This window comes from Bufo bufo, chromosome 10, assembly GCF_905171765.1.
Source record: "Bufo bufo chromosome 10, aBufBuf1.1, whole genome shotgun sequence".
NCBI classification, from domain to species: Eukaryota; Metazoa; Chordata; class Amphibia; order Anura; family Bufonidae; genus Bufo; species Bufo bufo.
The window spans coordinates 110659239-110682554 of NC_053398.1; the positions used below are offsets into that span (position 1 = coordinate 110659239).

Below are 23316 nucleotides of genomic sequence, written 5' to 3' on the forward strand. Positions count from 1 at the left end.
TCTCAAACAGCTGATCAAGGGGGGGGGGGGGGTCACCGGTGTCACAACCCCACGATCAGATACTGATGACCTATCCTCAGAAAACCCTTTTAACCCATTGGCAGACCCAGGTAGGTGGATCTTTACGAACTTGAGTGCACCTGGTATAGAGGCTTATTTATAATTTAAAAAAAAGAATAATAAAATCTAACTAAATAATCAGCTAATTACAAAATGTCAGAAGGCATCAAAAATATCTGCAGCAAATTGTCCAGTATAAAATGTCGTTTGGCCGCCCCCTCAGGTCATACGTGTAACCCTGGAAGCAGGCACGGCTTGTGAACAGCGCCGGTTTGGTTGGCGGGTACGTTGCCATGGAGCTAAATGAGGAAAGCCTTAGGCATTGCAGTTGCCACAGCAACATCTCAAGGGAGCTTCTATTCAGGGGGAATCCCCCCTGGAGGTGTGCAATTGGTTTTTCCCAAGAAGTGGTACAGACCGAGCACGGACAGGGAGTCCGACGTGTATCAGGGGCCCCTAGCTGACGCAGGAAGACGTGAGGACTGTCAGGAATGGCTGAATACGACACTGGAGGGTAGGGGGGGGGGGGGGTGTGATATGGAGAGATTTTAAAAATATAATAAAGTATTTCCCATATCAGTCAGCTTCTCTAGCTTTTTTCATAGCCTGTACGTGCCTGCCCCCCTCCCCCCAAAAAATAAAAATTCCTTAATTACTTATATGAACACTCCCCTTTGACAGAGTGAGTGGTAACACCCAGTTGTCCGTTTAGTCATACATTTCTAGAAGGAGTAACACAGGAACGGAACAACATAAAGCTCTTAGGGCTCTGTAATGTGGTGAACGCCGTAACAGAAAAAAAAACTGAGCGATTCGCCATATTTTTTTTGTCCCCTTCTCGCCCCAAAAAATAGGATCGGACTGTCCATAAAATGCGGAATGCATGCGGCTTTTTGGGGCGTTTTATTTTTTTCCACGTGGTATCGAATAGTAAAGCAATACTTCTTTATGGTATTGAAACCGAATCTAAATTTTGGTAACGAAACAACCCTAATTCACATTTCTGTGTATACGCCGCCTATAAAATCAAAGCAACATCTCACTGCCAATACGGGCGTCGGAACATCTTCAGACCCTTTGACTTTTTTCATATTCTGTTATATTGCAGCCTTGAACTGAAGTAAAAAAATAAATTAAAAAAATCAAGTTTCCTCCCCCATCTGCACTCAATGCCCCATAACGAGAAAGTAAAAATGGAATTAAAAAAAATATATGCAAATATATTAAAAAGGAAAAACTAAACTTTTGCACGGACATGAGTGTTCAGACGCTTTGCTAGGACACTTGACATTCAGTGTTTTGATCAGTGATTATGAGCCAAAACCAGGATCGGAGCCTCCACAAAGATTGCGGTCCCCAATGCACGGCATGGGCGGCACACCTGTGCATGAGCCCTGAGGGAAAGATCTGCACCTGTTCTGTGTTTAGACCCGCACCTGGTTTTGGCTCACAATCACTGACGTGTGAATGAGGCCTTAGTTCTGAGACCTCCCATTTCTGTTGCTAACCTTCCTTTGAGATGTTTCTACACTTGACTGGAGTCACCTGCGGTAAATTCAGTTGATTGGACAAAAGGCACAGCCCGGTCTATATAAGGTCCCACAGCCGACAATGCATATCAAAGCAAAAACCAAGCCATGAGGCGGAAAGCACCCTAGAGCTGGCCGTCCCACCAAACTTAGTAATCAGGGAGAAGGACCTTCGTTAAAGACGTGACCAAGAACCCAATGGTCATTATAGCTGAGCTCCAAAGATTCTGAGCGCAGATGGAAGAAACTTCCAGAAGGTCAACCATCACTGCAGCACTCCACCAATCTGGGCTTTAAGTGGCCAGAAAGAAGCCTCTCCTCAGTAAAACGACACATGAAAGACGCCTGGAGTTTGCAAAAAAAAAAAAAGGGCTTAAAGGACTGTCAGGAGTGTGAGAAATAAGATTCTCTGGTCTGAGGAAACCAAGACTAAACTTTTTGGCCTCAATTCTAAGTGTCACACCTGGAAGAAACCAGGCCCTGCTCAACACCATCCCTAGAGTGAAGTATGGTGGTGGTAGCATCCTGCTGTGGGGTGTTTTTCAGCGACTGGGAGAGGAAGACTGGTCAGGGTTGAAGGAAAGCTGAATGGAGCAAAGTACAGAGATATTCCTAATGAAAACCTGATCCTGAGTGCTCTGGTCCTCAGACTGGACTGAAGGTTCCCCTTCTAACAAGACAATGACCTTAAGCACACAGCCAAGACAAAACATGGACAACACACAGCCAAGACAACACGACTTAGAGAAAACTCTGTAAATGTTCTTGAGTGTCCCAGCCAGAGCCTTGACTTGAAACCAATCTAACATCTCTGGAAAATACCCAAATTCAGGTGTGGTTCTGGCATCATCCCCAAGAAGACTGGAGGCTGTAATCACTGCCAAAGGTGCCTCAACTAAGTCTTGAGTAAAGAGCCTGAATATTTATGGTCAATGCAAGATTTTAGTTTTTCCTTTTCAATAAATTATCAAAGTTTTCGAACATTCTGTTTTCACTTTGTCATCATGGGGGACTGAGTGCAGAATGATGGGGAAAACTTGATTTCTTTTTATTTTAGCACAAGACCGCAACATAACGAAAAGTAAAAAACTGTCTGAAGACCTTCCGAACTGTAGAGGAGAGGGAAGCTAGAAAAAAAAATCCATGATATCTCCTCTGAGCCCAGTAGCAGAATAATGCATTGAAAGTTTCAGAAGACATCAGGGAAACTCATAGAGCACCCTAGGACCCCAGAAACGTGCCAGTTATGTACAAGATCCCATGCACACCGCTAAGTCATGTCTACAGAAGTATGGTGGTCTGTATTAGTTATCCGTACATCTAGGGGAGGACAGTTCTGCAACACGAAGTCTGATGGGGCATTCCATGTTTGTTCCGTTGGATTCATACGGAGGCATCCATGGGGGGGAATTTATCAAGATTGGTATTTCTTGCGCCAGTCTTGATCTTTCTTTTTTTTTTTGCAATGGGATGAGATTCACCAAGGCCCTGATTTATTATACCTTCACTCCAGAACTCTGGCATCAAAAAGTCTCAAAATAGGGCTTTTGGGACTTTTTCCCCCACTCGCTTGCGCAAAATTTAAGCAACTGCGCAAAAATGTGCAAGTTTTTACACCGCTTACTCTAGTTTTGAAATATGGGTGGGAAGGTGAGTGTGGTTTGCTACGGTAATAAGTTTCACTCCTAATTTATCATTGCAACTTTTTTTTTTTTTAAAGTCGCAAATAAGTCGCACACTCACTCCAGTGGGAGGTCGGAGTAGGAACTGTGGAGTAGCTTCTCCAGACAGAAGTGTTAGGTTTAAGGACAAGCCAAATTTATTAAACAACCTGTGACATTTGATAAATGGGGCACAAAGTACCTCAACGCAGACTCAAAACTGCAAAACTCACTTAGGCCTCCTTCAAACGAGCGTGTCCGCATAAGGTCCGAATGCGTTGCGGCAAACCCGCGCGAGTAGGTACGCAATTGCAGTCAGTTTTGACTGCGATTGCGTTCCGTTGTTCAGTTTTTATCGCGGGGGTGCAATGTGTTTTGCACGCGCGTGATAAAAAACTGAATGTGGTACCCAGACCCGAACTTCTTCACAGAAGTTCAGGTTTGGGTTCAAGGTTGTGTAGATTGTATTATTTCCCCTTATAACATGGTTATAAGGGAAAATAATAGCATTCTGAATACAGAGTACAATAGGGCTGGAGGGGTTAAAAAAATAAATAAATTTAAACTCATCTTAATCCACTTGTTCGCGCAGCCAGCATCTCTTCCGTCTTCTTCTTTGTGGAAAAGGACCTTTGATGATGTCACTACGCTCATCACATAGTCCGTTACATGATCCATCATCATGGTAAAAGATCATGTGATGGACCATGTGATGAGCGCAGTGACACCATCAAAGGTCCTTTTCCTGTACACAGCAGAGAAGAAGACAGAAGAGAAGCCGGCTGCGCGATCAAGTGGATTAAGGTGAGAAACTATTTTTTATTTTTCTTTAACCCCTCCAGCCCTATTGTACTATGCATTCATTATTCAGAATGCTATTATTTTCCCTTATAACCATGTTATAAGGGAAAATAATAATGATCGGGTCCCCATCCCGATCGTCTCCTAGCAACCGTGCGTGAAAAATCGCACCGCATCCGCACTTGCTTGCGATTTTTACGCAGTCTCATTCACTTCTATGGGGCCTGTGTTGCGTGAAAAACGCAAACGCTGCGATTTTCACGCAACGCACAAGTGATGCGTGAAAATCACCTCTCATGTGCACCGCCCCATAGAAATGAATGAGTCCGGATTCAGTGCGGGTGCAATGCGTTCACCTCACGCATTGCACCAGCGCGGGGAAACTTGCCTGTGTGAAAGGGGCCTTAAAGAGGACCTTTCACTAGAATAAAAAATATAAACTAAGTATACAGACATGGAGAGCGGCGCCCAGGGATCTCCCTGCACTTACTATTATCCCTGGGCGCCGCTCCGTTCTCCCGGTATAGGCTCCGGTAGCTTCATATGTTCGGCTCAACTGGGTGGAACCTGCCGGCGTCTCCTTCTCCCAGGCTGTAGCGCTGGCCAATCGCAGCGCTCAGCTCATAGCCTGAGAGTTTTTTTTTTCTCTCAGGCTATGAGCTGAGCGCTGCGATTGGCCAGCGCTACAGCCTGGGAGAAGGAGACGCCGGCAGGTTCCACCCAGTTGAGCCGAACATATGAAGCTACCGGAGCCTATACCGGGAGAACGGTGCGGCGCCCAGGGATAATAGTAAGTGCAGGGGGATCCCTGGGCGCCGCTCTACATGTCTGTATGCTTAGTTTACATTTTTTATTCTAGTGAAAGGTCCTCTTTAATCTTCTCATGATAAATTCCCACCCAAATGTATTTAAGGGGGTGTCCGGAAGTAAAATATTGATGACATTTCCTCCTGATACATTGTCAATACCTGATCTGACCCCCAGCACCCCAGCCGATCAGCTGCTTAAAGGGAACCTGTCAACGGGATTTTGTGTATATAGCTGAGAACATGGGCTGCTAGATGGCCGCTAGCACATCCGCAATACCCAGTCCCCATAGCTCTGTGTGCTTTTATTGTGTAAAAAAAATGATTTGATACATATGCAAATTCACCTGAGATGAGTCCTGTCCCTGACTCATGTCACGTACAGGACTCATCTCAGGGTAATTTCCATATGTATCAAATCGTTTTTTTTACACAATAAAAGCACACAGAGCTATGAGGACTGGATATTGTGGATGTGCTAGCGGCCATCAAGCAACCCATGTCCTCAGCTTTATACCCAAAATCCCGGTGACAGGTTCCCTTTAAGGAGGTTGTGGCTCACCGATGAGCGCTGCGGCCACCTCACAGCTTACTAAACACAGCGCCGTACATTGTATAATGGCTGCGCTTGGTACTGCAGCCCAGTCTCATTCACTTGAATGGGAATGAGCTGCAAATAGGCCATGTGACCGACGAAAGTGACGTCACTGGCCTAGGAAAAGGCCGTAGTGCACACCGGAACGCTGTAGCCTCTTCAACCAGCTGATTGGTTGAGGTTCTGGGTGCCAGACCCACACCGATCAGATACTGATGACCGATCCTGAGGATGGGACATCAAATATTCTAGCCCCAGAAAGCTCTGCAAAAGAGGTGCCGGACTAAAACTTACCAGCTACCCCAAAAATTTGCAACTTTTCTACGCCAGAAACCGCCGTAGAACCTTTCAATTATTCCTCTCAGATATATGAAATGTACAACGAGAGGGGTTATAGAGGAACAACAAGGCCCCACAGACGTCTATGGGTGGGGGGGAACACTACTGCTCTGCACGACCTGAAAGTTGTGGGGAGCAGCAGTAATATGCTTGTGCGCATGAAACCTTAACAAAACGCCTTTTTAATAACTCATGATAACAGAAATAGGAGACAGTCAGCAGGCAGAGAGCTTTCAGGACTTACTTCTTGCCAGCGAGGGGTTTCTGTGGCTGACCTCTAGTGACCTTCACCCAAGACGACATATTAAACCACCTGAAAGATGAAAAAGTCATTAGATATGACCAGCGGCATTTAAGTGTTTTCACCCAGTGAAGGGGTGCACCACGTGGTAACTGGGGGGGGGGGGCTAAAGCTACTTTCACACTTGCGGCAGAGTGATCCGGCAAAACGTATGCCAACTGATGGCATTAGTAAGATTGATCAGGATAAGTCTTACAAATGCATTGAAATGCCGAATCCGTCTTTCCGGTGTCATCCGGCAAAACGGATCCGGCATTTATTTGTTTCACCTTTTTTTCGGTCTTCGCATTCCGGTATTTTGAATGCCGGAGCCGGCACTAATCCATTACTATGGAAAAAAATGCCGTTCAGACAAGTCTTCAGTTTTTTTTCGCCGGAGATAAAACCGTAGCACGCTGCGGTTTTATCTTTTGCCTGATCAGTCAAAATGACTGAACTGAAGACATCCTGAACGGATTGCTCTCCATTCAGAATGCATGGGGACAAAACTGATCAGTTCTTTTCCGGCATTAAGCCCTTTTGACGGAACTCAATGCCGGAAAAGAAAAACGCTAGTGTGAAAGTAGCCTAAGAAGCACATTAGGGGGGAATTCATCATCAAAGGTTGCACACTAGTATCCCGGGCTACAAAACTGGCATTTTGTGCAAAAATTTGCAATTTTCTGTTCAGTTTTATGGCACTCATCTCTTCTGAAACAGGGACTGTTGCTTAGCCTCCCACAGATTTACCGTTCTGGGGAGGGGGGGGATCTGTGGATGGCACCGTTCTGGGGAGGGGGGGGATCTGTGGATGGCACCGTTCTGGGGAGGGGGGGGATCTGTGGATGGCACCGTTCTGGGGAGGGGGGGGGATCTGTGGATGGCACCGTTGTGGGGAGGGGGGGGGGGATCTGTGGATGGCACCGTTGTGGGGAGGGGGGGGGGATCTGTGGATGGCACCGTTGTGGGGAGGGGGGGGGATCTGTGGATGGCACCGTTCTGGGGAGGGGGGGGGATCTGTGGATGGCACCGTTCTGGGGAGGGGGGGGGATCTGTGGATGGCACCGTTCTGGGGAGGGGGGGGATCTGTGGATGGCACCGTTCTGGGGAGGGGGGGGATCTGTGGATGGCACCGTTCTGGGGAGGGGGGGGGGATCTGTGGATGGCACCGTTCTGGGGAGGGGGGGGGGGATCTGTGGATGGCACCGTTCTGGGGAGGGGGGGGGATCTGTGGATGGCACCGTTCTGGGGAGGGGGGGTTTGTGGATGGCACCGTTCTGGGGAGGGGGGATCTGTGGATGGCACCGTTCTGGGGAGGGGGGATCTGTGGATGGCACCGTTCTGGGGAGGGGGGGGGGATCTGTGGATGGCACCGTTCTGGGGAGGGGGGGGGATCTGTGGATGGCACCGTTCTGGGGAGGGGGGGGATCTGTGGATGGCACCGTTCTGGGGAGGGGGGGGGGATCTGTGGATGGCACCGTTCTGGGGAGGGGGGGGGGATCTGTGGATGGCACCGTTCTGGGGAGGGGGGGGGGATCTGTGGATGGCACCGTTCTGGGGAGGGGGGGGGGGATCTGTGGATGGCACCGTTCTGGGGAGGGGGGGTTTGTGGATGGCACCGTTCTGGGGAGGGGGGATCTGTGGATGGCACCGTTCTGGGGAGGGGGGATCTGTGGATGGCACCGTTCTGGGGAGGGGGGGGATCTGTGGATGGCACCGTTCTGGGGAGGGGGGGGGATCTGTGGATGGCACCGTTCTGGGGAGGGGGGGGGGGATCTGTGTATGGCACCGTTCTGGGGAGGGGGGGGGATCTGTGGGTGGCACCGTTCTGGGGAGGGGGGGGATCTGTGGGTGGCACCGTTCTGGGGAGGGGGGGGATCTGTGGGTGGCACCGTTCTGGGGAGGGGGGGGATCTGTGGATGGCACCGTTCTGGGGAGGGGGGGGGGGATCTGTGGATGACTAATATATAGCATGTTATATACACCGGGCCCCTCCTCTCACAGCAGTATTGATATGTAAACTGTAATCCTTAGTTATAGTAGCGCTATCCCGTGTACTACTTCTTCCTGTACCTTAGCAGGCAGAGCGGCCGGCAGCGTAACATCACGCGCCTGCTCCGCCCGTTTACATCTGCCGGCCGCTCTGCTATGGGAGCTTGATAGTAAGTAGTAGCACACGGGATAACGCTACTGTAACTAAAGTTAAGAATTACAGTTTCCATATGTATACTGCTGTGAGCGGCGTGGCCCGGTATAAGAGTACAGTGACTGCATCGGGCCCTGCCGCAATTCCAGCAGTTGCCGTCCTCCCTCCCCCTGATACATCGTCGCGCTGTTCAGCATCGCAGCCGGCGATGTAAAAATGGCAGCATTCGCCCCATAAGATGCACTGCCATATTCCCCCACTTTTGCGTCTTATGGGGTCTCTCAGTGGGCACAGCCAGGGAGAGAAGGTGAGCGGTTTTTAATCCTACATGAAAGAATCTTTAAGTTATCCTATATAGACAGGATAGGGAATAACTATTGAATCGATGGGGTCCTACCACTGGAACCCCCACCGATCATGAGAACATTTATCCCACATCCCTCAGAGCCCCTCAAAATGAATGGAGCAGCAGGTCCCTCATTCAAACTCCCCCCCCCCCCCCCCATTCATCTCTAGGAGAGTTCCAGAAATAGCCAAGCGCTGCACTCGGATGTCTCTAACTTCTGTAGATCCTGGGGGTCCCACCGATCTAACAGTCATCGACCTCACTGGTCCCGATACAGCACCCTCCCCCCCCCCCCCCCGACACTGGACCGGTCCCGATACAGCACCCTCCCCCCCCCCCCCCCCGACACTGGACCCGGGTCCCGATACAGCACCCTCCCCCCCCCCCCCCCCCCGACACTGGACCGGTCCCGATACAGCACCCTCCCCCCCCCCCCCCGACACTGGACCGGTCCCGATACAGCACCCTCCCCCCCCCCCCCCCCCCCCCCCGACACTGGACCGGTCCCGACAGCACCCCCCCCCCCCCCCCCCCCCCCCCCCCCCGACACTGGACCGGTCCCGACAGCACCCTCCCCCCCCCCCCGACACTGGACCGGTCCCGACAGCACCCTCCCCCCCCCCCCGACACTGGACCGGTCCCGATACAGCACCCTCCCCCCCCCCCCCCCCCCGGCACTGGACCGGTCCCGATACAGCCCCCTCCCCCCCCCCCCGGCACTGGACCGGTCCCGATACAGCCCCCCCCCCCCCCCCTCGGCACTGGACCGGTCCCGATACAGCCCCCGCCTCCCAGACACTGGACCGCTCCCGATACAGCCCCCGCCTCCCAGACACTGGACCGGTCCCGATACAGCCCCCGCCTCCCAGACACTGGACCGGTCCCGATACAGCCCCCGCCTCCCAGACACTGGACCGGTCCCGATACAGCCCCCGCCTCCCAGACACTGGACCGGTCCCGATACAGCCCCCGCCTCCCAGACACTGGACCGCTCCCGATACAGCCCCCGCCTCCCAGACACTGGACCGGTCCCGATACAGCCCCCGCCTCCCAGACACTGGACCGGTCCCGATACAGCCCCCGCCTCCCAGACACTGGACCGGTCCCGATACAGCCCCCGCCTCCCAGACACTGGACCGGTCCCGATACAGCCCCCGCCTCCCAGACACTGGACTGGTCCCGATACAGCCTCCCAGACACTGGACCGGTCCCGATACAGCCCCCGCCTCCCAGACACTGGACCGGTCCCGATACAGCCTCCCAGACACTGGACCGGTCCCGATACAGCCTCCCAGACACTGGACCGGTCCCGATACAGCACCCTCCTCCCAGACACTGGACCGGTCCCGATACAGCACCCTCCTCCCAGACACTGGACCGGTCCCGATACAGCCTCCCAGACACTGGACCGGTCCCGATACAGCCTCCCAGACACTGGACCGGTCCCGATACAGCACCCTCCTCCCAGACACTGGACCGGTCCCGATACAGCACCCTCCTCCCAGACACTGGACCGGTCCCTTTACAGCACCCCCCTGACACTGGACCGGTCCCGATACAGCACCCTCCTCCCAGACACTGGACCGGTCCCTTTACAGCACCCTCCTGACACTGGACTGAGAATAAAACCCTTTTCTTTTTTTTTTTGGGGGGGGGCACTATTTACTGGTGCACACAGAGGTATGTGATACAGCAGTTAAGGGGACACTCTGAGAGGATCCCTTTAAGCACCCCCACATAAGTCCTTCCCACGTCCTCTGTGTGAGGCTGCCCTCGTGTCACCACGCTTAATCCCCTGTTCTATACAAAACCGCTCCAGCCCCGTCCGTACACACAGAGCGGCTGCAGCGCATTGTCTCCATACCGAATCCTACCGTGTAGATAACGGAGACCGGGCCCTAAATGCAGCCGCGCTGGCAATCCAGGTCTATGTGCAGTGACCCCGGCCCGGGACATATTTACCTCTCCGGTCTCCCTTCTGCAGCCCCAGGAACGAACACAACGAGCGGCAGGCACAAAGACGAACGAGACCAGAAACGCAGAATAGACAAGAGAGAGTGAGAAGGGAAGGAAACGAGCTCCACCTGAACACTGCCCCCTGGCGGCTGGGAGGGGAACGGCTCTGGCCTTCTGCAGAACAGCCCACTCCGAATGATTTGAATTACAGTATATGGCGGGAATTGTATAATGTAAGGTCCTCCTCTGATTGAAGGGGGCAGCTGCCAACATAGAGCCTCTGGGGGATTTTACTCATTTTTGGCAAAAAATATTTTTTTCAATTGGTCTTTATTAAAAATATTGAGTTGTTCTGTCACAAAGGGTTAACTGTTTTTCTCGCTGTGTGACTGGTACTTCCACTTTGTGCTGGTCATCTAATTACCCTTATCGCTAATTTACTAAGAGGTCATAAACACTTACGGTATTTAAAGCGCTATTCCTATCTCGGACAATGGGGGCATATCGCTAGGATATGCCCCCATTGTCTGATAGGTGTAGGTCCCACCGCTGGGACCCGTACCTACAACGAAGCGGGGAGCGATGTGGCTGGAGGACCCCGGGGTCCGTCCACCACCAAGCGCTGCTCCCATAGAAGTGAATGGGAGCGCACCGCGCATGCGCGACCCATGCTCCCATTCATTTCTATGGAGCAGACGGCAATAGCCGGCTATTTTCCGCGGCCCCATAGAAATGAATGAAGGGCGGGTGCGCAGTGCGCCCTCCGTTCATTTCCCCGCTCCGTTCTCATTGTAGGTGCGGGACCCGCACCTATCAGACAATGGGGGCATATCACTAGTGATATGCCCCCATTGTCTGAGATGGGAAAAGCTCTTTAAGCCACATTCTTATCAGTAAGATAAGAACTGGGCAATAATGAGTGTTTATAAGGTCAGAGAGCCGAGATAAGGAGCCCCTCTTCTCCTGGTCTGATGGAAAAGACACAAAATCCAGGGTGCTACTAGAGCATCTCAAACTCTGTACAGAAAAAAAGACACCATATTTTTAATAAAGACCAATTCCCAAAAATATTTTTAGCTCAAAATGAGTACAATGCAATAATAATAAAATAAAAAATGTCCCCAAAGGTGTACATAGCCTTTAAATCCCAGACAACCTCTTTAAAGGGAACCTGTCACCGGGATTTTGTGTATATACAGTCGGGTCCATAAATATTGGGACATCTACACAATTCTAACATTTTTGGCTCTATACACCACCACAATGGATTTGAAATGAAACAAACAAGATGTGCTTTACCTGCAGACTGTCAGCTTTAATTTGAGGGTATTTACATCCAAATCAGGTGAACGGTGCAGGAATTACAACAGTTTGCATATGTGCCTCCCACTTGTTAAGGGACCAAAAGTAATGGGACACAATAATAATCATAAATCAAACTTTCACTTTTTAATACTTGGTTGCAAATCCTTTGCAGTCAATTACAGCCTGAAGTCTGGAACGCATAGACATCACCAGACGCTGGGTTTCATCCCTGGTGATGCTTTGCCAGGCCTCTACTGCAACTGTCTTCAGTTCCTGCTTGTTCTTGGGGCATTTTCCCTTCAGTTTTGTCTTCAGCAAGTGAAATGCATGCTCAATCGGATTCAGGTCAGGTGATTGACTTGGCCATTGCATAACATTCCACTTCTTTCCCTTAAAAAACTCTTTGGTTGCTTTTGCAGTATGCTTTGGGTCATTGTCCATCTGCACTGTGACACACCTTCCAATGAGTTCTGAAGCATTTGGCTGAATATGAGCACTAATATTGCCCGAAACACTTCAGAATTCATCCTGCTGCTTTTGTCAGCAGTCACATCATCAATAACTACAAGAGAACCAGTTCCGTTGGCAGCCATACATGCCCATGCCATGACACTACCACCATCATGCTTCACTGATGAGGTGGTATGCTTAGGATCATGAGCAGTTCCTTTCCTTCTCCATACTCTTCTCTTCCCATCACTCTGGTACAAGTTGATCTTGGTCTCATCTGTCCATAGGATGTTGTTCCAGAATTGTGGAGGCTTTTTTAGATGTCGTTTGGCAAACTCTAATCTGGCCTTCCTGTTTTTGAGGCTCACTAATGGTTTACATCTTGCGGTGAACCCTCTGTATTCACTCTGGTAAAGTCTTCTCCTGATTGTTGACTTTGACACACATACACCTACCTCCTGGAGAGTGTTCTTGATCTGGCCAACTGTTGTAAAGGGTGTTTTCTTCACCAGGGAAAGAATTCTTCGGTCATCCACCACAGTTGTTTTCCGTGGACTTCCGGGTCTTTTGGTGTTGCTGAGCTCACCGGTGCGTTCCTTCTTTTTAAGAATGTTCCAAACAGTTGTTTTGGCCACGCCTAATGTTTTTGCTATCTCTCTGATGGGTTTGTTGTGTTTTTTCGGCCTAGTGATGGCTTGCTTCACTGATAGTGACAGATCTTTGGATCTCATCTTGAGAGTTGACAGCAACAGATTCCAAATGCAAATAGCACACTGGAAATGAACTCTGGACCTTTTATCTGCTCATTGTAATTGGGATAATAAGGGGATAACACACACCTGGCCATGGAACAGCTGAGAAGCCAATTGTCCCATTACTTTTGGTCCCTCAACAAGTGGGAGGCACATATGCAAACTGATGTAATTCCTACACCGTTCACCTGATTTGGATGCAAATTAACCTGAGATGAGTCCTGTATGTGAGATGAGTCAGGGACAGGACTCATCTCAGGTTGATTTGCATATGTATCAAATCGTGTTTTTTTACACAATAAAAGCACACAGAGCTATGGGGACTGGGTATTACAAATGTGCTAGCGGCCATCTAGCAGCCCATGTCCTCAGCTCTATACACAAAATCCCGGTGACAGGTTCCCTTTAATTTGAAGTTGGAGTGGTCTTATCAGGACAAGATTCATGTAAAGCCGAGTCTGAGCATCTGTGAATGCTGAACGACACAACTGACCCGGGTGTAACGAGTAACTGTGGGGTCCTATAGCAAAAATTGGAATGGGGGCCCACTCCACCATAACTACCGTTAGCAGCAAGTTCAAAATATGGAAAATGTAAAGATTATTTTAGTTGCTCTAATGCACTGAGATAATGCTTACAGTGATGTCACAATAAAGGGGTAATGCTCACAGTAGAGGCATATTGCTCACAGTGATGTCACAGCACAGATTATAAGGCATACAGTGATATCACAATAGTGGGATAAGGTGTACAGTAATGTCACAGTAAGGGTAATAAGGCTGACAGTGATGTCACAGTAAAGGATTAATGATCACAGTGGTGTCCTAGTAGGGGGATATTGCTCACAGTGATGTTACAATAAAGGGGTAATGCTCACAGTAGGAGGATATTTCTCACAGTGACATCACAGTACAGATATGATGCACACAGTGATGTCACAAGAGTTGCGGTGTACAGTAATGTCACAGTACAGGGATAATGCACACAGTGATGTCACAGTAAAGGGATAACTCTCACAGTGATGTCACAGTAAATGGGTAATACAATGTTGTCACAGTTGGGGGATATTGCTCATAGTGATGTCATAGTATAAATTATACTGCACACAGTGAGGCCACAACAGAAGTGGGATAATGTGTACAATGATGTCACAGTACAGGGATCATCTACTCAGTGATGTCAGTGATGATACAGCACAAGAATTGTACAGACATACAAAAATAATGCACACCATGATACAGTACAAAGATCATGCAAACAAAAAGTCACCATGTACCTACGTCTGTGAAGGTTCTCATTTATCCAGGTCATGGTATATCTGTAAAGAATAAATCAAGGCAACTGGACTTACTGTAGATGTCTTGAAAACGTTTCACTCGTTCTTCCAACGAGCTTTCTCAATTCTGAGTGACCGTACATGCTGGGTATAATGACCTCTGACCCCGTGCTGGGTATAATGACCTCTGACCCCATGCTGGGTATAATTACCAGATGTTGATTCAGTTACATATTTAATCCCAGAGAATTCTTGTACGGTCACTCAGAATTGAGAAAGCTCGTTGGAAGAACGAGTGAAACGTTTTCAAGACATCTACAGTAAGTCCAGTTGCCTTGATTTATTCTCTACAGATATACCATGTACCTACGTATAACCTCAGAGCAAAGAAAAAGAAAAACTACAATAATGTCACATGCTGGAATAATACACACATGATATTATAGTACAGGAACAATGCAAAAACTACTGCCGCAGAAAGGGGTAGCGCACAGGGCTGCGTGTGAGTAGAAATGGGCCCCCTTGGTCGTTGGACCCAAAAGCACCCGCTGTGCCTGCTACCCAAGCAGTTACACCCATTTAACTGTACATACCTATGGACATTACAGTACACACAGATATAATATGCATGTCCAGCGGAGGTCAACTGGGGTTGATAGCTGTTGGCTTAATGAAATACAAATGTCAGGGACTGAGGGTTGGCGGCTCTAATAGCACTGAATTGGACACCGAGAGAGTAAGCCCCGCTCCCCTGAGCATAATACATAAGAATACACAATACATAAGAATGCATAAGAAAACATAACAATAAAGAATACATACAGAACACATAGGAAAACATTCAGAATACATAAAAATACATAAAAAATGAGTGTTGATCGCGAATATTCTAATCGCAAGTTTTTATCGCGAATATCGGCACTTCAAGAATTCGCAAATATTTTGAATATAGTGCTATATCTTCATAATCACGAATATTCTAGATTTTTTTTCATCAGTAACCTCCCTGCTTCTTGCTTGTGGGCCAATGAGAAGGCTGCAATGTCTTTTTCTGAGCTTAGCAACATCCCTAGCAACCAATAGGAAAGTTGCCTGCCCCCTTACTATATAAGAACCTTCCCAGCAGCCATTTTCTGCAGTTCTGAGAGAGAGCAGTGTCATTGCTGTGCTCTGTGCTTTCCTGTGTCATTACATAGATAGTTAGATAGCTTATATATATATAATACAGTTAGTGGGAGATAGTCAGTGTCGGTTATATCCTGATATAGTGTAGCTGGTTCCAGTGCAGGGTGTTAGGTTGTGTGATAGGAATTACTGTACTGTGCAGGTAAAGCACATCTTGTTCGTTTCATTTCAAATCCATTGTGGTGATGTATAGAGCCAAAAATTTTAGAATTGTGTAGATGTCCCGATATTTATGGCCCTGACTGTATTACATTGCCGATTTTCGCAATCAAGAAAATAATGACTGGAGATCACGAATTCTAGAATTTGCTAATTTATTGCGGATATTAGGCCAAAAATGTGCGAAATATATCGCGAAAACTAATATTGCCTATGCTGCTCATCACTAATAATAATATAGAATACATAAGAATAGACCCTAAAAGTAAGTTCAGCAGGCCCGGACTGACATGGAGCTGCTGAGATCCTGCCCATGACCTCTGAGCTCGCTGCTCTGTCTATCTGCACCGAGCTACTACGGTCGCTGTAGCCTTCAGTTAAAAAAAGGCGCCATTTCCATACCTATTGTGGGGATTCGCTCATAGGTGGCCTGTTCGCCTTTAGAGGGGCCTGAGTCCTCCAGCCCGGTCAAACCTCAAATCCCAGCACAGCCCTCAGTTCACAGCACACAGACTCCTGAGCTCCACTGTCAGAGGGAGGTAAATCTACACACCTGGCAGTGCTGGCTGGTTTTTATGCCTGGCAAAACCCAGCCTGGAACATGGGGAGTAGTCACCCACCCAGCACTTTGACTACTCCCAGTAAGAGCTGTCCCGGATCAGCTATGACAGCCATGCTAAATCTCACGGTGTCAATTAGCAATAGCTGCTGCTGACACATAAAATACCGGCTCTTACTTCACCGAGGCCAGGAACCTCGGTGACACATACCTTCCATCCACTATGATTCCAGGTACCTTCTTACACCATGAACAACTTATTTGAATATAAACTTCTCCATTCACTATTCTCTCCTGTCTGGTAGACAGCCGGTGGTCCGGAGCGCTGCTGTGAAGGAGAAAACCTGGACATAGCACTAAGGCAGTCCTGTGATCACGGATCAGAATGTGACTGTGTTTTCTACCAATAATGCCATCATTTTCTGTAATGGGAAGAACCCAGTAAGACTTGCCTGTTTTGGTCGGTAATTTACATCCATCTTTTCTTTTGCAGTCAGCAGCGGACACTGACCAAATAGAGGTTATAATAAAGAAATAAATATATCACCAGTCCGCAATAATGCTATGCAGCAGGTCCGAAAAGTGATGTGGGTTCAATCACGTAATAGACAGGTACAATATATGGGGTTCGGACCGCGCTTCTGGTCCAGGTCAGTGTGCAAGTTCTTAATCCTTCTTACTTCCTCGTTTACAAAGAGAGCCGAGGGCTGCAAATATCCCTCAAATAGATATCCTGCAACCAATGGAATTATAATAGTGTGAGTCCGTATGTAACAATAACCTGCATTGCACCGATTATACTCACACAATGCGAAACACACAAGGCGTAAATGCAATCCCTCCGTGGTAAGTTGTTCTTGTTCTGTCGGAACAGCCACGCTTCTGTGCAATCTGGTTAGATCCCCACACGGACTCAAATGATGTATACCTCAGACAAATCTATATTTCTTTTCTTCAGATTCCTGAAAATTTTCTGTGGACAAGAATGGCTTCTGCAATAGTGAAGCTCCGTATATACTTGTTAAAACTTTTTATTTGTCCATACTTACAAGACAACTTTCTTAAAAAACAATTTTTTAAAACACATAAAATTCCCAGCGTCTGCTGCTTCTGCCCGACCCGGGTTTCACTCCTAAAGCTTCGTCAGGGGCTCCTGACGAAGCTTTAGGAGTGAAACCCGGGTCGGCAGAAGCAGCAGACGCTGGGAATTTTATGTGTTTTAAAAAATTGTTTTTTAAGAAAGTTGTCTTGTAAGTATGGACAAATAAAAAGTTTTAACAAGTATATACGGAGCTTCACTATTGCAGAAGCCATTCTTGTCCACAGAAAATTTTCAGGAATCTGAAGAAAAGAAATATAGATTTGTCTGAGGTATACATCATTTGAGTCCGTGTGGGGATCTAACCAGATTGCACAGAAGCGTGGCTGTTCCGACAGAACAAGAACAACTTACCACGGAGGGATTGCATTTACGCCTTGTGTGTTTCGCATTGTGTGAGTATAATCGGTGCAATGCAGGTTATTGTTACATACGGACTCACACTATTATAATTCCATTGGTTGCAGGATATCTATTTGAGGGATATTTGCAGCCCTCGGCTCTCTTTGTAAACGAGGAAGTAAGAAGGATTAAGAATTTGCACACTGACCTGGACCAGAAGCGCGGTCCGAACCCCATATATTGTACCAAATAGAGGTTATGCATGATGCATAAATCTGTACATACAGGTGAAAGTTGAAAAATTTGAATATCGTGCAAAAGTCCATTTATTTCAGTAATGCAAATTAAAAGGAATTGCATTAATTCAGCTTAAAATTAGAAAAGGTTCAATATTCTAGGCTCAAAGTGTCACACTCTCAGGGCCGGCGCCACCAGTAAGGCGACTTAGGCAGTCGCCTAGGGCGCCATTTAGCAGGGGGCGGCCGTTGCGGTGTAAAATAAATAAATAAAAATAAGTTGGTTATATAAGTTCGGCCGGCGGCGCCCCTCATGCTGCGCCTCCTGAGCGGCTGAGCGCTTGCCGCTCTAAAGAATCTCCGGACGCCGGCTCAGTGCTGCGCAGCCTGCCTGCGCCTGCTGTCATGCTGTGTCTGCTCTAATGTAGCGTGGCCGAGCTCTGTTCGGTCCGCGGTACAGGAGCTTTTGTTTCCTGTACCCGGCTGGACTGACAGGAAGTGCTCACTTAGTGTGCACTTCCTTTCAGTCCGGCCGGGTACAGGAAACAAATGCTCATTTACCGCGGACCGAACAGAGCTAGGCCACGCTACACTAGAGGTGACGGGGAGGGGGGGCTGGAATGAGAGTGACAAGGGGGGGGGGGCTGGAATGAGAGTGACAAGGGGGGGGGCTGGAATGAGAGTGACAAGGGGGGGGCTGGAATGAGAGTGACAAGGGGGGGGGGCTGGAATGAGAGTGACAAGGGGGGGGGCTGGAATGAGAGTGACAAGGGGGGGGCTGGAATGAGAGTGACAAGGGGGGGCTGGAATGAGAGTGACAAGGGGGGGCTGGAATGAGAGTGACAAGGGGGGGGGCTGGAATGAGAGTGATAAGGGGGGGGGGGGCTGGAATGAGAGTGACAAGGGAGGGGGGGCTGGAATGAGAGTGACAAGGGGGGGGCTGGAATGAGAGTGATAAGGGGGGGCTGGAATGAGAGTGACAAGGGGGGCTGGAATGAGAGTGACAAGGGGGGGCTGGAATGAGAGTGACAAGGGGGGGGCTGGAATAAGAGTGACAAGGGGGGGGGCTGGAATGAGAGTGACAAGGGGGGGGGCTGGAATGAGAGTGACAAGGGGGGGGGCTGGAATGAGAGTGACAAGGGAGGGGGGGCTGGAATGAGAGTGACAAGGGAGGGGGGGGCCGGAATGAGAGTGACAAGGGGGGGGTAAAATGAGAGTGACAAGGGAGGGGGGAGGTAGAATGAGAGTGACAAGGGAGGGGGGGGGAATGAGAGTGACAAGGGAGGGGGTGGAGAGAGTGACAAGGGAGGGGGGGGCGGGAGAGAGTGACAAGGGAGGGGGGGGAGAGAAGAGAGTGACATGGGAAGGAGGGGGGGGAGAGTGACAAGGGAGTCCCCAGAGCCAGACCAAGAGCCAGAGACCAGATCATCTTATTGTCCTGGTGGTAAGTAGACAATGCAATATGTTTATTATGTAATTGTTTAGTTATTAATACTACATTGGAAACTAATTTACCTCACATTTAGGGTCCATTCACACATCCATGTGTGTTTTGCGGATCCACAAAACACGGACAGCGGCAATGTGCGTTCCGCATTTTGCGGGCACTAAGAGAATATGCCTATTCTTGTCCGCTATTGCGGACAAGAATAGGACATGTTTTATTTTTTTCAGGATCGGAATTGCGGATCCGGGTCCGCAATTCCGGATCGGGGCCGCACGTCGTGCGGCCCAATAGATATGTATAGGTCCGCAATTCCATTCCACAAAAAGAGACAGCTACAAGAAGCTGGATTAACCCTAAGGGAAACATAGCAGTTCTTTTAATTTAAAAGCTGAGAAAGGGGTGGAACATATGTGATGTCATGATATGGGCAGATCATCTGATAAGGGGGTAGGGGGGGGCGGCAATTTTTATCTTGCCTAGGGCGGCAAAAATCCTTGCACCGGCCCTGCACTCTCTAGTCAGCTAATTAGTCCATATTCCCTGAGCAAAGGGTACCTCAAAATTGAGACTTCATAAGCTGTAAGCCATAATCATCAAAATTATAACAAATAAAGGCTTGAAATATCTCGCTTTGCATGTAATGAGTCTATCTCACACCGCCAGATCCCATTATAGTCGATCTGGCGGTACACGATTGTATCTGGCAATGCCGGATATAGTGAGCTCCGGTAGACCGATCCTCTGTCCGATCAGGCCACCAGATAACCAACGCAACTGTGAAGGTAGCCTTACTACTCCTGTCTATAATGAGGAGATGGTACGAAGGCAGCCTAAGGCCTCATTCACGCGGGCAATACGGATTGTGTCAGGATCCGTTCAGAAAAAAACGGATGGTTTCACACGCAAGTTCAATCAGTTTTTTCTGCAATGACACTCTACATCTCCTAGCAATCATCAGTGAAAAACGCTTTGCATCCGGACGCCTTCTGTTTTTCGCACAAGCCCCATTCCATTCTACGGAGCCAAAACTGCATGAAAAACACACAATCTAGAACTGGCTGATATTTTTCTTGAACGCAGAGATGATGTGTGAAAAACGACACTCATGTGCACAAACCCATTTAAATGAATGGGTCAGGATTCAGTCCGGATAATGTGTGTTTACTACATGCATCGCACGGAAAACTCACTTGTGTGAAAGAGGACAGATTTATCGCACTGGTTCAGGATGGGTGATAAAGATGGGGCACTGATAGACACTTTCACCTAACCTTAAACCAACTATTGGTTGACTTACTCTACGCCAATATTTTTGGTGCATGTTGTTGCCATATCTTAAAAGCTATGGACACTTTTAAGGTCAATTTACTCATTTTGGGCTTATGTCATATTTTTGTGCTACAGCTTTCACTTTAACGGCACTTTCCATCCGGGTGCGATACGTGCATCCAGACTGAATCCTGGCCCGTTTCAGTGGGTCTGTGCACATGTTTTTCACGCATCATTTTTGCATTCAGGAGAATTGGCAGCATGTTCTATATTGTGTGTTTTTCACGCAGCCCTGGCTCCATAGAAGTGAATGGGGCTTGCATCAAAAACGGAAGGCGTCCGAATGCAATATGTGTTTCATTCATAGTTTCTACGAGATGCAGATTGTTATTCTTCAGTTTTATTCATTGATAGTTTCAACGAGATGTAGATTGTTATTATTCAGTTTTACTTCCTCACCCACGTAAAAAAAAACACATACAATACGAACGGAAAAAACACACACTGAGCACAATTGCAGAAAAAATTTATTCAACCTTCGTGCAAAACAATCATTTTTTCCCCTGAATAGATCCTGACACAATCCATATCAATTGTGTGAATAAGGACCTGCAGATCATCTCTTCTTTACAGTGAATCCGTCAGGGAGCTGACAGCTCATAAGCACTCATTATTTCTAAATTCTTATCGAAATGATAAGATTATGGCCTAAATGAATGTCTGTGAGCTGTCAGGAGTTCTGAGATAAGGGCTACACAGAGCAGCTCGCTGACGGATTCACTGGATATACACAAAGTGAAAGCTGTATTCTGGATATATACTCTCTATGTGAAGAGCTCACCAGAATAGAGCACGGCCCGCTATAAGCGCCTAGCTACAGTAATATATCGTTCAACCAATGGCCGGCTCTAAGTAATTCATATAACATTTTTTTTTTTTTTTACAGATCACCATTTTTTTAAATCAATTACATAATAAAACAAAATCATCAAGTATCCAAATATTAAGTTACACAGCTCAAAAGGCATATAAAATATTAAAGACTGAGTGCTGCTTTTGCAAAAGCAGACTAAGTAGGGGAGATAAAAGAAGTCACAAAGCGGTTGTTGGAAAAAATACACAGTTAGGCTACATTCACACGTCAGTATTTTTCTATAATCCGATTGTGCTGTCCGTTTTTTTCCAGGACCCATTGAAAATGAATGGGTCCAGATCTGGTCCAGATCTGTTCCAGAAAAAACGGAACAGATCAGGAAAGAAAAAACGGACGTGTGAATGGACCCTTAAAGAAAGGACCTTTCAGAAACTTGAAGAATCCAGCTACGTTAAAGGGTTTCTACCACTTCGTTTTCACATAATTAGCTTTCAGACACTAGCGATCCGCTAGTGTCTGCTCTACCAAACAATCCTAATATAATAGCTTTTGGTGCAGCCGTTTCGCTAAAAAAAGAACTTATATTGATATGCTAATGAGCCTCAACATTCTACCACAGGGCGCAGACATTAATTCATAGTAAGGCTTTGTCTGGAGACTTCTACAATGTGGTCGGTGTGCTTTCACAGAACGGAAAAGGTTATGATATGGCATTTAGCCTATACATGATTGGCAAAGTTTTGAAAAATAAAATAAAATAAAAAACTCGCACAACACAGACTCGTGCAAGCCCTGACTTACGGCAAGTGTGGGAGAAGATGTAAACCTACAGTGAGCAGCCAGCAAATATTCAAGCAATATCTTTCAGACTATAATGAAAAGTATTGCGCTATAAAAATGGTTTGCTGGGTGTTTTGGCATTGTACAGTCATTCATTTCACGGGTACAAGTTTTGGGAACAGATGGACCATTTGTGTGTTGTTTTTTACTGCACTATTAGATTAAGTAGTAAGGAGGGACTTAAAAATAAATTACAACAAGTAAGCAAATAAATCTCAAGCTCAATTACATCATTTATCTACGCGACTTCAGCCACTTCCTCACTTGAAGGGAAGGCGGGCCGTGACCTACACATTTTTCCAAAGCACACTTGACCTATAAAACATTAATTAAAGTCAGTATAAAACTGAGTCTGCTTGTATAGAACCTACCATTAGCCATTTGGCTCCAGGAGAAGTATATGGTGGGTTCAGCATGCATGTTGGTACTTGCATCCCTGGATCCGATGAAAGCTGTAATGGCACCGGACGGGGTTACAAGCAAAGTGTACTTGGCTTGCATGCTGACCTGCATTCCCTGGATTTTATGTGGCTGTCATGGCCCATGAACAGGTAGGAACAAGAGTTAGGGACCACTCATGAGACAGCCTTGACGCGGTGAGTGGCTTACTATGCTTTGGCCAAAATATAAACCAATGTCTCATCCAGCATGGAGGGCAGAGTGCTGGATGTAGTGTGCGATCGCGTTTGCATTTTCCGTTTGTATATGTATTTCGCCATAGCGATCTGCACCTACAGGCAGGTTGTGCTGACCCAACCCCTTATTTTTTTCTTTGTAGTATATATTGGAGGCGTGGCGATCTCCTTGGAGTCATTGCACACCTGACCAGTTAATCTGTCCTTGAGGCTGGTTTTAAAGTCAGTATAAAACTGAGTCTGCTTATATAGAACCTACCATTAGCCATCGGGCTCCAGGAGAAGTATGTGGTGGGTTCAGCATGCATGTTGGTACTTGCATCCCTGGATCCGATGAAAGCTGTAATGGCACCGGACGGGGTTACAAGC

The 23316-nt window shown here is 47.8% G+C and overlaps 1 protein-coding gene and 1 long non-coding RNA gene across 2 annotated transcripts in view; both read right to left on the reverse strand.

Annotated features, from left to right (window-relative positions):
* Positions 1-10615, reverse strand: part of LOC120980576 — a 41551-nt gene extending 30936 nt beyond the window's left edge. Inside the window, exons 1-2 of the mRNA XM_040409748.1 lie at positions 10526-10615; positions 6036-6104 (exon numbers count right to left, since the gene is read on the reverse strand). Coding sequence (XP_040265682.1) covers positions 6036-6094 — 59 coding nt within the window. The 5' untranslated portion in view covers positions 6095-6104; positions 10526-10615. The remainder of the gene's footprint in view (positions 1-6035; positions 6105-10525) is intronic.
* A 138-nt stretch (positions 10616-10753) lies between these two features.
* LOC120980424 lies at positions 10754-22578 on the reverse strand. The gene is made up of 3 exons (XR_005774524.1): positions 22080-22578; positions 11827-11832; positions 10754-10765 (listed from the first exon to the last, which is right to left on the reverse strand). It is a non-coding gene; the product is annotated as an uncharacterized LOC120980424 (long non-coding RNA).
* Between the last annotated feature and the right edge of the window lie 738 nt (positions 22579-23316).